The sequence below is a fragment of the Clupea harengus genome, chromosome 18 (assembly GCF_900700415.2).
Source record: "Clupea harengus chromosome 18, Ch_v2.0.2, whole genome shotgun sequence".
Classification (NCBI taxonomy): domain Eukaryota; kingdom Metazoa; phylum Chordata; class Actinopteri; order Clupeiformes; family Clupeidae; genus Clupea; species Clupea harengus.
The window spans coordinates 3,331,614-3,345,618 of NC_045169.1; the positions used below are offsets into that span (position 1 = coordinate 3,331,614).

The 14,005-nt window shown below is 42.9% G+C and overlaps 1 protein-coding gene and 1 long non-coding RNA gene across 2 annotated transcripts; both read right to left on the bottom strand.

Moving 5' to 3' along the window:
- Positions 1-1,412: 1,412 nt before the first annotated feature.
- LOC105895488 (eosinophil peroxidase-like) lies at positions 1,413-7,188 on the bottom strand. Its single transcript, XM_031585466.1, has 13 exons — positions 7,161-7,188; positions 6,848-7,114; positions 6,622-6,754; positions 6,260-6,389; positions 5,937-6,143; positions 5,448-5,811; positions 5,139-5,299; positions 4,718-4,976; positions 3,365-3,535; positions 2,890-3,127; positions 2,527-2,726; positions 2,029-2,088; positions 1,413-1,867 (listed from the first exon to the last, which is right to left on the bottom strand). Exons 1-13 carry the CDS (start codon positions 7,186-7,188, stop codon positions 1,428-1,430), a joined length of 2,658 nt encoding a protein of 885 aa, XP_031441326.1. The 3' UTR covers positions 1,413-1,427.
- Positions 7,189-7,199: 11 nt separating this feature from the next.
- LOC116224710 lies at positions 7,200-8,378 on the bottom strand. Its single transcript, XR_004165706.2, has 3 exons — positions 8,341-8,378; positions 7,450-7,521; positions 7,200-7,245 (listed from the first exon to the last, which is right to left on the bottom strand). It is a non-coding gene; the product is annotated as an uncharacterized LOC116224710 (long non-coding RNA).
- Positions 8,379-14,005: the final 5,627 nt, after the last annotated feature.

Here is a 14,005-nt window from a genome sequence, read left to right on the forward strand (position 1 = left end):
AACACGTGTGCACATTCATACATTCATCTCTCAGTGCAATTGCTCTCAAAGTAGTCAGTCCAAAGGCAAATATTCAACCGAAGTGAAGCCAATCTGCCCAGACACCAAGTTTGCCAGTTTGTTGAGTGAGCATCTGATCGTATACAGCGAATGGGCAATCGAATGGGCAAGTAAGCTAACGGCTGGCGTTAGCCAGCTAGCTACCCGAGTCCGTATTACTTGTACCATTCAAGGTGGCTTCTTCAGAACGCAATTTCAAGTACATTTTCGGGTCCTGTAAGCCTGGAAGATGGTGAACGCCGATGTGTTTGGAATTCTTGAGTCTTGCCGTCGCGCCAGCTTGTGTCATGATCTCAGTAACGAGGTACTCCAGAACACCAGCCATGAAAACAGACGCTCCAGAGCCTACACGCTCAGCATAGTTTCCTTCCCGGAGTAGCCTATGGATGTGTCCGATACCGAACACAAGTCCGGTCCGATCAGTACGTGCAACTTTCGCCTTTCCAGTCGCTTTCATGTTTACTGGCAAAACAAGGTAAATCTCATCGGAAGTCAAACCATAGCAACCTGGTAGGGTGTTTCAATCGCTGAAGTAGCCTACTTGCTTTCACTACTGCATGCCCTTTGACCGCTGATAGGCGCGCGCATGCACTGTAAGGCTCTTCCTGTTTCCATGTAAACCGAAAATGTGTAAACGGCACGGTTAAAAATTCGAATGTAGGCATTTGAGCATGCAGCATACTTGTCCACTTACCCTAATTCATTTAATCTGGGTAAATAAATCACATTATTATACTTTTAAAATTAAGCGGATCAGCTTTGTTATAAAGAGGTAGGTTTACTGCACACTTAAATGCGTTTTAAAGCTGTAAGCAAAATTATATGACTGTGATCAAACACGTCAATGCTGGTTTAAAAAATAAATTAACTAAATAGCTTTTTTATAGGTTGAAAATGGCTCAACACGCCATCTACTGTCAGGTTGTTATATCCATTCCTCTGCTGAACTATTTTTATAAAAAAATATATCCCCTCCAGTGATTAATGCTACATTACCAAAAGTAAATACATAAAATTACTTTAAAATTATATATATAAACATAGCACAAAAAGTAATGAAATTTGTGTTTGGTAGATTATTTCTTTGTTGTAACAATGCTTCTTGGCAATAAATCTTATACCGTTGGAAAGGCTGTTTAGTTCCCTTTTAAATGGTGCCACATTTGTAAGGAACATGCACAAAGAACATGCTCTTCTGTGCGGTTTCTGATGATCAAGTATAAAAACAATAATGAGAGTATGTGGTGTAGTTCTTTTGGAACACGCTCGTGAAAATATTTACATGCCTGTGTATGTGCTAGTGAGTATATTAACATGCCTCTGTGCGTGATATAGAATGACAGAATGCAGAATGTTTTCTTCTTCCCTCAGACTGTAAAGAGGATGTGTCCAGAAAAGAAACTCTCTGAGAGAAGTCCAGATCCCCCTTGGGTGGCTTCCAGCCACACCTGATCCCCCTGCCCCAGCTGCACCACAGTGTCCCCGGAGTAGTTGATCCGACCGACCATATAGGAGGAGAAGGCGGTCATCACCTCCGACCCGTTTCGCATCAGCAGCACGCTGCCCATGATCCGGAACGCCGTGCAGAAGAACTCAAACTGGTAGACGCCAGACACCTGGCAAGTAAACTTGCCTGTCTCTGTGCTGTAGTGGTTCTGGCCGTTGTAGGTGACCCGGCGGAAGCGGAGGACATTGCTGGAGGAGGGGATGGAGCCCCCGAGGCTGACAGAGAAAGCAGAACGGGGCTGCTGGCTGCTGCTGCCAGGGGGCCCAGGGGGACCCCTTAGACCCTGGGACCCTGCGGGACCTGCAGAGTAACACAGAGGTACGGTCAATTTCACAGCTTAACATTCAGTACGCTTGAAGAGGGTCAGATTAAGCAAACTAGGAACATCACAAGAGCACATGGATTCCATAATTTCTTCCTGAAGCAATATGTGATTGAATCAATGGTTATGTCTACATTACCTCGTTCCCCTGGTGGTCCGCGTGGTCCTGGGGGCCCTGGGATAGGCTCTGTGTCTGGATCTGCAGAAATTATGAAAATGTTCATAGCATTGACATTTTCCTTTATCTAATCTGTCAATCTGTAATCTGGCACTAAATCAATAATTCAAGATATTATTATCAAAAGAAAGTGGCCGGTTACGATGTGATTGCATAATCTGTGCAAATATAACATGCATAAATGAATCCTCACTAACCTCATTTCCATCGTTGGCAATGTGATTATCAACCTTACCTGGAAGGTCAAAAGAGCCATATGTCAACTAACAATGTGGCCACTTATCACAGTCATGTTTGTCCTTCTCCATTTGGCTCATTATTAAAATACAGAAGGAACAGCAGAAGTACCAGGGAGAAGACATGCAGTGATTGGATTTCTAATGACAAAATATCTGTTGTCTGTTTGTGAGGGACTATACACACACAAAAATGTGTGGTTCATCTCTAATGTCCACTCACCTGTCTCCAACCATGGACGGAGGTCGAATGGGGGGATGTCATCACATTTGATGTAGCCTGAACCTCGGGGTCTAAAGATGAAGGGGTTGCTGGGCACATCTCCAATGCCTGTGTTATCACAGATGATGCGGGCCAGGGAGACAGAGGCCAGCGAGGTCTTCTGTGCCCTTGTGAACACCCCATGGTTCTGCCACCACAACCTGCAGACACAAGGGAGAGCTTCTAAGTGATGTGGCATCTACAGTGCATACTAAGACAATAATAATAAGACTTTAAACTTATATAGCGCTTTTCTAGGTACCCAAAGACGCTTGATAGCGTCATGCAAATGTGGTCCCAAGCTCAGAATTCCCTCTCTCTCACCTGTCCCCATCGCGAACATTTTGAAACTGTTTGGCAATGAGGCAGGCGAAAAGGGGTCCCACACGGCCACCAGGGACAAAAGGCTCAGCCACACCGCCAAGCCAAATGTCAATGTTGTCAGGAGATCCATACAGCTCCAGGAGCCGACGGGCCAGGTCTGCGTTATTCAAGACCTGAGCCAGCTCTGCCTGTGTCTTAGGAGTGGAGAGACCACAGAACCGGCGCCATGTGTTATAGCCTGGAGTGAGAGAAAGAGAGGGACAATGAGTTACAGTTCTTTTGTATTGGTATATATGACATAACATTTTCATCTAGTGACTACTGAGCAGACAAGCAATGGGCAGAGAAAAAATGTAAACCTCAACAATATTTTTCAGAGAACCAATGACCTTGGTGGTTTCACGTTGACTAGTTAAGCACAAATGGTCTGTAATATCTTTACAACACAGTTAAGTTATAATGTTTAGCGCAGTACCAGGTAGGCCGTGGTCTCGGCCTCGCTGGAGGTCTAAGGAGCCCAGGTCTAATGCCAGGCGACTGGTAAACTTGAAGAGCTTCTCCCGGAGAGCATCCACCATCATGTGGTCCTGGGTGTTTAGCTTAGCCGGTCTCCCCACCAGGCCCCGGATCAGAGGATCAGCACCACCTGCAGAGGGAGGGGGGAAGGGTTGAGGGTATTTTAATGCTCTGGAAATCAGCAGAGGTTTTTACAGCAGACTATACATGGCTTGAGATGTAGAACTTTAACAGACTGTGAAACGTAAATGGTTCTCTCATGGCAAAAGGTGTCCGGGCGCCTAAAGGGGTCCGGGTGATGTAATATTGGCTTTCGAACGACTCTTGAGTGACAGTTGTGACAGATACCAACGCTAGTGTGGGTTTAATGTCTGAATTGCGTAACCCGGACGCCTTTTGGCTATCAGTCAGAGAGTCTCAAGAGTCGTTCGAAAGCCATCAGCTACTTTTTAGTCGCTTAATATTGGGCCTTAACTATGAAGTATTCCGTTTTAGCTGCACCTGCCTGCCGGTATCCTGTAAGTAAGCAGATTACAACAGGTTTCGCCGCTAGCATCTCGTTAGCGATTAGCAATTTTTCGCCGCTAGCATCTCGTTAGCGATTAGCAATTCCTCGGATGAGCTCTATAGTTAAAGTTGGTGCAAACAATTCCGTTTTGTGAAAATGTAATCGTGGATGCCGTCAGATATGTCTAATAATAACAACACATTAAGGACTTTCTTAAAGCAACACAAGGGCGGAATTGCTAATCGCTAACAAGATGCTAGCGGCGAAACCTGTTGAAATGTGATTACTTTGATACTATAACAAACTAGCGAGTCAACAACTTTCCTAACAGTCAAACATCAAGCACATGGTTGTTTTGCTTGGTTTATTACAGGTAAAATACAGGCAAGCTGGTCTCAGGTAGCAAAGTATAATGCTAGATGCTCTGGGGTAAATCGCGTTATTGAGGTATTTAATGCAGCGCAAGTCTATCACAAAAAAGTGTCCAGGTGAGGTAATGCTAGCGTTGGTATAGCAACTGTCACTGAAGAGTCGTTCGAAAGCCAATATTACATCACCCGGACCCCTTTAGGCACCCGGACACCTTTTGCCATGACAGTTCCAATGAAATATTACATTTCAGAGGTTAATATAATTGACAGTGATGACTTAATCAGCTTCCGCTTTCAAATATCAGATCTCCAATATATGTGGGTGCTGTTTGTAATGGTCCTAAACACTGTCATATAGGAGGAGGCAAATGCCTTCATGTTTAGTTTAATCCATCAAATATGAAGTTTTATTAATGGAGAGGCTCATATTAACCTTCAAAGACCACCCTCCATGGGGTAAAGAAGGCTTTGAAGAGGGGCACGCTGGGAAACTGGGGGTGATCTTGGTAGTTTTCATCCAGACGAAACATCAGAGGCTGGATGGTGTTGTGGGCAAAGCGATTGGCAGCAGTGGCGAACACATTGGAGATGCTTGGGTCCACACTGTCGTTGTAGCCAGAGTATGTGCCCAGATAACGGTTGTGCGCCTCTGGGCCAATGATGTGCAAAAGGTAGTCACGGTACACAATGACCTGAAATAGCACAGGTGTGAATGGGTGGGAAGGAGAGGCAGAGAGAAAAACAGAAATAAAGAGGAAAAGAAAGCTGTGTGAAAATCAATTCAAATTAAAAAAACGTTTTAAAAATAGGGTGTGAGAGGAGAAGGCACATGGATGCATGGTTGGTAAACCTACCTGATGGTAGCCACCCAGGATCTTGCGGGCTTCCTGGTAGAGTGTCTCACTGCTCCAGTGGGGGTTGAGCTGCCGCAGGGCCCGGGCCAGACGGTTGTGCTCCCGCAAGAACATAGTGTGCAGAGATGTCAGGCCAATGTTCTCATTAAGACGTGAATCACCTGTGCACAACCAGCAGATGGGGAGATGGTTGTCAGGAAGCTTTTAGAAATAAAACATGCTATGAAGGGAAGGAGAGCAATTGAAGAGTATAGCAAACAATATATAAGAGAGAAGAAAGCAGCGAGAAAGAAATGTGTAAATAATTACCCGCCACAAAACAGGGTACTTCCTCAGCAGTGGTATCATTGGTGATGTGTTTGCGTGTAGCGCACATGTTTCCCTCCACGCTCGAGAAGGGCAGCAGCTCGCGGTTGCCTGATAAGTCGCGGAACCTGTCGTTGACACGCAGCAGACCTCCGTCATTGGTGAGGTCGCGCAAATGACGAGCCAGGCTGTCATCTGAGCCGTACAGCTGGCCCACATCCACGTAGGCCGTCAGTGCATTGATTTGCTCACGCACATTGGCCTGTCCGCCGAACATAAAGGCAGTATTTCCGGAGCCACAGGCTGGAGCCGAACGAAACAATGGAATGCAGCCGTCTTGGGGCAGTCGGGGATCATTGCTAGGGACCTAGGGAAAGGAGGTGAAAACACATGCAGATGTGTGAGAGAGGGAGAGACAGAGAAAGATGGACACAGACAGACTGAGGAAAGAAGAGGAGTCAGAGAGAGCAAGAGAAAGTGTATGTCACAAACCGGTATAGGGAAACAGGGATTGGACTGTTCACAGCTGGTGTCACAGTTCAGGCCACTGCTGAAGGAGCGTATGCTGGGCGAGTGAGGCGTGAAAGTCAGGTCATGGTTATTCCACTGACCGAAGATCGTCGCCAGGTATGATAACTCATTGTCACTCTCAACGCTATTGTCAGTGGTGCTCAGGATACGGTTGGACACCACTCTCACCTGAAAGCAGAGAACAGAGAAAAACATGAGGGTTGAACATGAACCACAGAGATATCACATCATCAACACCATCATCATCAGTAGCGTCATCATTATAATCAGTAGCATAATCACACCAGAGGGAGCAGGACATTATTGTACAGTCTACTCCGGTCCCACCCCTTTGGCTGAGAGATGCCATCTTCATACTCAGCTGGGAGCCATCTGGCAAAAGGTGTGTTTGAAGCTCCGAGTCTTGGGTTTTTCCTGGGAATGGAAAGAGGAGCCAAAAAGATACAAAGGAAACACACACCAAGAATTCCGTCTCATGTATTTTGAGCACTGACAGTCAACACCAACACTGTGGGTTAACACCAGTAGTCTGCACAGACACTATTAGTCAACACCAGTAGTCTGCACAGACATTATTGCTTAAACTATTAAGATGTTTTTAGTCTTGGGGAGATACAGGAGTGTGGTGTTGATCTGCAGCACTCACTTGTTGTTGCAGAGGCTGGTGGCAGTGCGGTACTTGTTGATCAAGGGTGTCGTTCTGCACGATGAGGACTGGACACGGCCAGCACAGCCTGTGAGACGCACAATGAGCTGGAGTTCGTCCTCTGTGATCAAGTCTGAAAGAGGAAGATACAGTGAGTCCTATGGTCACCATACCTGGAAGGATGTGAGGATATGGATGAGTGTCAGAGAATGCAAGTGATGTTGACCTGTGGCATTGATGGATCTCTTGTGAATGTGATGGGCCTTCTCGTGGATGAGCCCCAGGGTGATGTCCATGGTATCAGCGGCCCGCACTGCATTGCGGGTATCCCGTGCTGGCTGCTTCATCAGTCGCAAAATATCTGAGGGACGGATGTCCTCCTTGCGCACTCTCTTCAAACTCCTACAGGATGGGACAAGACATAGCCACAGCCATTTATATCGAGCATTTGTCAGTGTATCAACTTGAATCACACCTAGAAATGGAAAAACCGCTAAATTGTTTAAGGAATGTAGTGTACAGCGGAATTCTATACTTACTCTTCACGTGAATACTTGTAGGCCTCATCCACAATCTGCTTGGCCTCCTCAATAGCTTCTAGTATGAAAGGTCGACCAGGGCTTTCTGTGAATAAGCCAAATTGTAAAGTTGTTATGCACATCCATTGGTTTTACCAGCAAGGTAACAGCATTGACCAAGATTAACTATTACCTTGTTTAATGTCATTGATGACAGAAAATATGCAACGGAATAATACATTTCTGAATAATAAAGTTTTGTTAGGAAGCTATGCGGGATTCTTTAATATTGCTTGATTAAATAACTTACCATCTGAGCCATCACACCAGCCTAGCAACACACAGAGCCCAATGGCTACCAGTAAAGTAGACAGATTCATATCTGAAACAAAAGAACAGTGAGAGTGATTGGTGCATACATATCGATATGCATTCCCTATTGGCTTAATGGAAGACACTATTCCTCTTCAGCCTCTGTCACATCTCAAACATCTTCAGCATGAAAGAGCAGTTTCAGTGGAAATGACTTGGCAGTGACAATGCAATTTAATTACTTTTAGGTATATAGCAGTAACTGAGTGTCTGTCTATATCCACTCATCTTATCCTTATCTAGTCCTTATCTTTCATATGATCTTAAGTATTATCATATTTACAGGAATATTTTTGTGTGCAAAAACACCTTATACCTGTGTGTATGATTTTAGTTTTTCATACTAATGGTCTTTTTGGTTATGTCTTTGCTTCTTAAATTGTGTCTAAAGACTGAGAGCTATCTTTTAAAGATACAAAACATCTGCAATATGCAATGAATCACGTTTTAAATTGCCATATAGTTGCAGACTGCCATAGAGCAGTAGATAATAATGAATTACTTGTTTCCATGTGGTTACAAGCCACATTGTTTAATGTGGCACATAGATGAGCTTGATGAAATTAGGGAATGTTTCTAAGACACACATAAAAGTTTGTTTTGGATCTTTTCCTGATTGGTTTTCAAAGAGCAAATATAATACACTCCACTTTGAAGGTCTGAGCAGTCCTGCAAACGGCTGCCTGAAAACGATTCAAAGATGAAAAATGAAAACCCTAATATCTATAGCCGTGATGCTGCAACATTATATATACTTGTTCATATTGACTCTAAAACACTACAAAATCCTCTGATATGAATAGCACAATCCACCACAACTTAATCTTACCTGTACAGCCTTGAGTCTGGATCTTGTTGAATGTTGGTTGGTAAGGTTGAATGTTGAGTGTGTTCTGGGGTAAACCTCTCCCTGACTTTTTACAGTTTGACCCTAGAGCCTGGCCCCCAGCGAACTTTGTGGGAAGGGTGTGTCGGTGTTAAGAGTAGTTCCTCCTTCCTACACAGTAAAATTTCAGAGAGTAATTCCAAGGAGGGGACACGCAAAAATTGCTGTCTGGCCCTATCGCCCTCTCTCTCTCTCTATGCTGTCCTCATACTGCGTTTGCCAGCAGGACTAGACGGCTAGCCGACACTTGTCTTTGCAGAATAAAGATGATGCATTTCAAGTAGGGTGACCATATTTGAGTTTGTGAAAAAGAGGACACTTCGTTGCGGGGAGTGGGCGTGGTAGTGTATAGCATACAGATGACCCCGCCCCCTCCCCCGCAACAAAGTTTTGACATATTTTAGATGACCCTGTCAAAGCTCGCGCAAGAAGGTGGAACGTAAGGGAGATACCCCTTCCAAAACTTGTAAGGGCGTAAAAACGAGTTTGTGAAGGACCCAGAGAACCACAAATATCCGACGAGGCAAAATCCCAGACGTTTTTGGAATCCCTGCCGGACGCATTTTTTAGGTCTCAAAAAGAGGACATGTCCTGGTAAAAGAGGACGTCTGAATCCACAAGTCTTGTTTTTCTTGAGTTTACTGAAGTTATCAGCATGCAAGTATTTATACAGGACGTTTAATTTTGTAAAACTGTCTGGAACAGAAATAAAGAGATACATACATTTCACGTCAAATAATGTGGCATAAGTAGCACGATACCAGGAGAGCTAGCATAATTTAGCTGCTAAATACTGAATTTTCTCATAACATTTACAAACAGAAATTAGACGTCATTTTTTAATTCTCTAAACGGCATTAAATGTACTAACACAAAATATCTACTTACACACAAATAATGTCAAAAGTTCAAACACAAATGAAGCAGACCTGCCAAGTCTCCCGTTATTTTCCGGGTTTCTCCCGTATTTCTGACCCATTTCCGTGCCGGCCCCCTCCCTTTTTGTCATTTCTCCCGGTAATCTCCCGTATATTATGAGGTCCAAACGTATTATATTAATAATCAAATCAAAATGTTTGTCCAATGTTCTACAGTTGCCAGATCATGTAGGCTCAAAGGGAAAGGGAAAATGACAGAAGGGGACGCCAGTGTAGGCTACCACCGAAGAAGGTGAAGTATGTTTGTAAATTTAAGTCTGGTTGGACAGAGGAGTTTGCATGCATATCGAACATCTAGATAATTGTCATGCTTTTTGCAAAGCTTTCAACATAGGGCACGGCGGTAAGAATGGCGTCCGTCAACATATCAGGCATTACTTTGCATTCCACATAGCAATGCCTCGAGGAGTTTCAGTATGGTTAAAAAAAATTGTTAGAATAGAGCAAGTTTGAACAACAGCACGTTGTGCTCTCTCTTGTCTTGCAAAATAAACTATACTACTAAGCCTCCTTCAAAGTACACCCCATCTAAGAAAACACGTAGGGCAGCCAAGTCAGCCACACACATATACAATACTACAAAACAGTAGTTAACTTTTAACTGCTATTCTGTATAGATCCGTATAGGATTTCTATTAATGCATTTCTATGTAGTATAGCTGGCAAAATCTGAGATTTTTTTCCAATCTCATAGTTTCTCCTCAATTCTGTAGGCCTATCGCTGACTCTTTGCCGTAGACGTAGGCATACAGTAGACGTACAGTAGGATAGACGTTGAGTAAACTAACGAGATTTACAGTAACGGTTAGCGCCGCTCCCGTAGCCCATGTTAAACGACAATAATATTAAATATGATGTGCAAATATGAAGCGGACATTTTTGTCAGTCTGATGCTGCTCGGAAAGTTAGAGCGCTTGCAGAGTTTTATTCGGAGGATCTGTCTAAGGCCGATAAGGTGTGTAACGGAGTTAGAAATGTAAATAGATACGAGTGTGAGTTTCGCCATAATTAAGCGTGTTTAGTTAGTGTTAGTGTTTTGGAGCCACCTTTGGGGATGTGATGTACTGCAGGTCTGCAAGTTATATTCGTGTGCTGTTGCCATTACCAGACAGAAGAGTTATGCCTGTCTGAGGTAGGTCCACTATGCAAAATGCCCATCATAATTCATGAAATTTAATATGAGAAAATGATTGTCGATGTATTATATGTATTTGGTATGTAAATATTTGTTGTGATGGTTGTGGTATCATTTTATCAATTGGCAGAGCGTTTATTTATATTTTTCACCTGACAACGAGGTTCTGTACATATACATACTGTGGTTAGCTGTAAAGTTCGCTAGGAACTTTCCATGCTTCAAATGTACTGTTTAATTTGACAGCGTTTGAATGTATTGATTATTGATTATGAATTATTTTGATTTTATTGTAAATATCTTTGTATAGTGTGCTGATATATACCAATGGAAACAAATTGTAGATGGTACATTTATCCGTATCGGAATGCTAATTGGGCTACTCATTCCATTCCTCCAGTTAGCTAGCAGTGCTGTTATACTGAACCTAATGGTTTTTATGTTGTTACTTGTGCAGTGTTGTATTTAATCTAACTAGCAAGCAGGAAATAAATGGAGGTCCACAACTGGGTACAAAACCGAAGAACTTTTACTCGCAGAATCTCTCGTCACTTTATCACTTGCACAGTACAGGCAAAAACCGTTGAAAACGTTAACCAGGAGTGCAACTCGCTGTGCACTATGGGAAATGTAGTAACACACGAAACTTACTACATTATCAAACAACAGTATGAATGAAACAATCAATCAAATCACATTAACTAAGGCAATTATGCATATTTAAATACATCCAATACAAATTCATTTTAGCTTAACTTAACTTAATTCAGTAGTAAAATAATTAACTCAGTCAAATGTAAACTATACACTTAAAGTTACAACATCCCAAGATCAAGATTACAAGATCCCGCGTACACCAAAGAACTTTGCATGTTTGCTTCATTCAGGTATGCTCCAAGACTGAAATGTGTGTGTTGTGTGTGCATTGCTGTTTAGATTGTTTGTGCACTTGTTTATTGTATGGTGATTTACATGTTTTATATAAAAGGGAAACTCAGAAGAGTTATGCCTGTCTGAGATCCCGCGTAGGGGAGAACAGGGTTAGTTGTCACACTGGTTGGTTGTCACACTGGTTGGTTGTCACACTCATTATATCTCGCCACCAGAAAGCGCTGTCTCCAGAATTTTGGTATGGAAATTTCCAGAATTGGGATCAGAGCTCACCTCTTCTCTGGAGTAAGACAGCTGAACTTGAGTTGAGAGGACTTTTTGTGTTTTTCATGTCAAATTGAAAATATTTAGCTCCTCAGTATTTTTCTTCTAGGCTTTTAAATGGGTTTATAACAAAACAATTGTTACCCTTAAAAAGTGTGATGGGAAAGCTATTCATAGCTTTCAGTCACATGACTACAATAGGTAGCTGGCGGGCAAAAAGAACAGCGAAAATGGCGACAAACAGTGGACAACTTCGAGCAGTGCCACCTACTCAACTACGATCACCATCAACCACAAACCATACCACTATAGCCAGACAGAGATATTTAGAAAAAAATTAAATTTTAGGAGCTTGTGATCCATTTACTGCACCCGCTGACATTTTTATTTCTTTAACCTCGACAAAGTCCCTGCCTGAGCTCCAGTGTGGAGATATTTACATCTATCTAATAGAAAATCCGTCCCCCTACACATCTCAAAAACTGAAAGCCTACAAAAGCACAGATAGTTATTTAATTTTCAGAAGTGGATGGGTTCACAACGCTGTCGTCTGGAAGGTGAAAACAAAAAACATCTTCATAATCAGAGCAAAGATGAGTGCCATTTAATAGCTAGCTACCAGCTAGCGAGCTACCTGCTGTTAGCTAGCAGCCTTTAGCCTACTCAACGCTGTTCTTTATCATTTGACACAATTTCCTGGTTTAAACAAGTACGAACACCTGGTCTGGCGAATGACAACTTAAATTATCTTCCCATATATTTTCTACTGGCATTGTAGTATTACCAGTTGGATGACAAAATACACTAGCCTAGCCTACTTGCTTATGTACTTGTCACAATCTCAGAGCAGAAGCCGGGTAATCCAATTTGAATTGTGTTGATGCTTTGTTTCTTGACTTTATTACTTGATCTATTCCCGTTTTAGATAGTTATTCTGATAAATGAGGCGACCAGAACAGGGTGACTGCTTTTATTGCCTGCTCCAAAAGTAAGGCTACTTTACTGTGTGTCTGAGAAAATTTGACCCAGAAGACGTCTACAATCAGCTGGCAGCAACGTGGGCGGGTTTTAATTGGTTGTCACGTTCTCTTTGGGGTTGGTTGTCACATGCAGGGCTGTAGTGGAGGGTAAACGCACGTAAACGCCATTTACGCAACTCAAAGTGGCCTTTACGCATCTCAAAGTTCCCTGCGCCTTGTATTCTGCCGTTGGAATAATCCGAAATAAATTTGGTGTCATTTTAAATCACCTAAGACTAAGTTTCATATTGTTGAACATATAAACGCTGTAGTCTGAATCATTTTCATCTGCGCTGTATTATGGTCTGTGACCCTCCAATCAGTGCCTTGCGGCGGCGACACCAATAAGGATCCAGGAAGTATGTAAACACATACACGTTGTGGATTAGCCTGCCTGCCTACCCATTCGGAATGGATTCATTAGCCATGGATATCAGGCGATTTTTGAAGAGACCATCGAGTGCTTTCACTCACACAGATTACCGCAAAAGGCCTCAAGTACAAAATATTTTTAAACGTTGCTTTGGTTCACACAACATCGCATTAAGACAGGGACAAACGCTTTTAATAACGTGCTTTCAAATACGATGATGCAGGTAACAAGCCAGCCTTCCCGGTTCCATCTAAATAGGCCTATAATAAAACCTAAATTCTTTCAGCAATTGAAGATGCATGAGTAATTATCCTCACGCATATCGCTGCAGATTAGGCTAATTCATTGAAAATTGTAGACAGATTCTTTGCAATCCAGGTAGACATAGCTAAGGGAAATGTTTTAGCTTAGCTATAGAATCTTCCATTATCGCAGTCAAGGTCAAATATAAGTGTAGAAGAAGAGCAACGGCAGAACAAGCATAAACCTGACCGCCCCCTTCATTGAGGCAGAGGTACTGCTTGCCTCCCTTCCGTGTTTTTTCACTGAGGTTTTTTGTCAGATCAGCAAGACTAAATAGGTTCTACGCATGCGCTCAACCCAGTTTGTGAGGGATTGCGCAATCTGAGATGAGGCACAGCTCGTCGCTGCCTCACCGTCTCGCTGTCTCCTATCTGTTTGAACAGGACATGCGCAAATTCATCGATTTTGATTATAAAAATGCTCGAAATGATTGGAATCATGCAGAAAATACATTTATACCACAGATCAGTAGAAAAGTATTTTGTTTTATCGTTATTTGTTTTTTACTTTCATAATGACAGGTGAGGCTCTGCCTCCCCTGACCGCACGTCCGTGCTCTCGCATAGAAACGTGAGCGGGGAGCCAAGCATTTGCTTCACTGAATAGGCCTATATGCTTAATCAATACGTTATTTGAAGTCATGAAAGGTGTAGAGTAGCCTGTAAGCGAAATACACTGGAAACAT

Bases quoted from the DNA above. Each gene is read 5' to 3' on its own strand.
- LOC105895488 (XM_031585466.1), bottom strand. From the start codon at position 7,188: ATGAGGCCTACAAGTATTCACGTGAAGA. The intron at 6,755-6,847 runs GTCAACATCACT...TTCCTCTTTCAG, and splicing joins GAGATCCATCAATGCCACAG to ACTTGATCACAGAGGACGAA. The intron at 2,089-2,526 runs GTGAGTGGACAT...TAATTTCTGCAG, and splicing joins CCGTCCATGGTTGGAGACAG to ATCCAGACACAGAGCCTATC.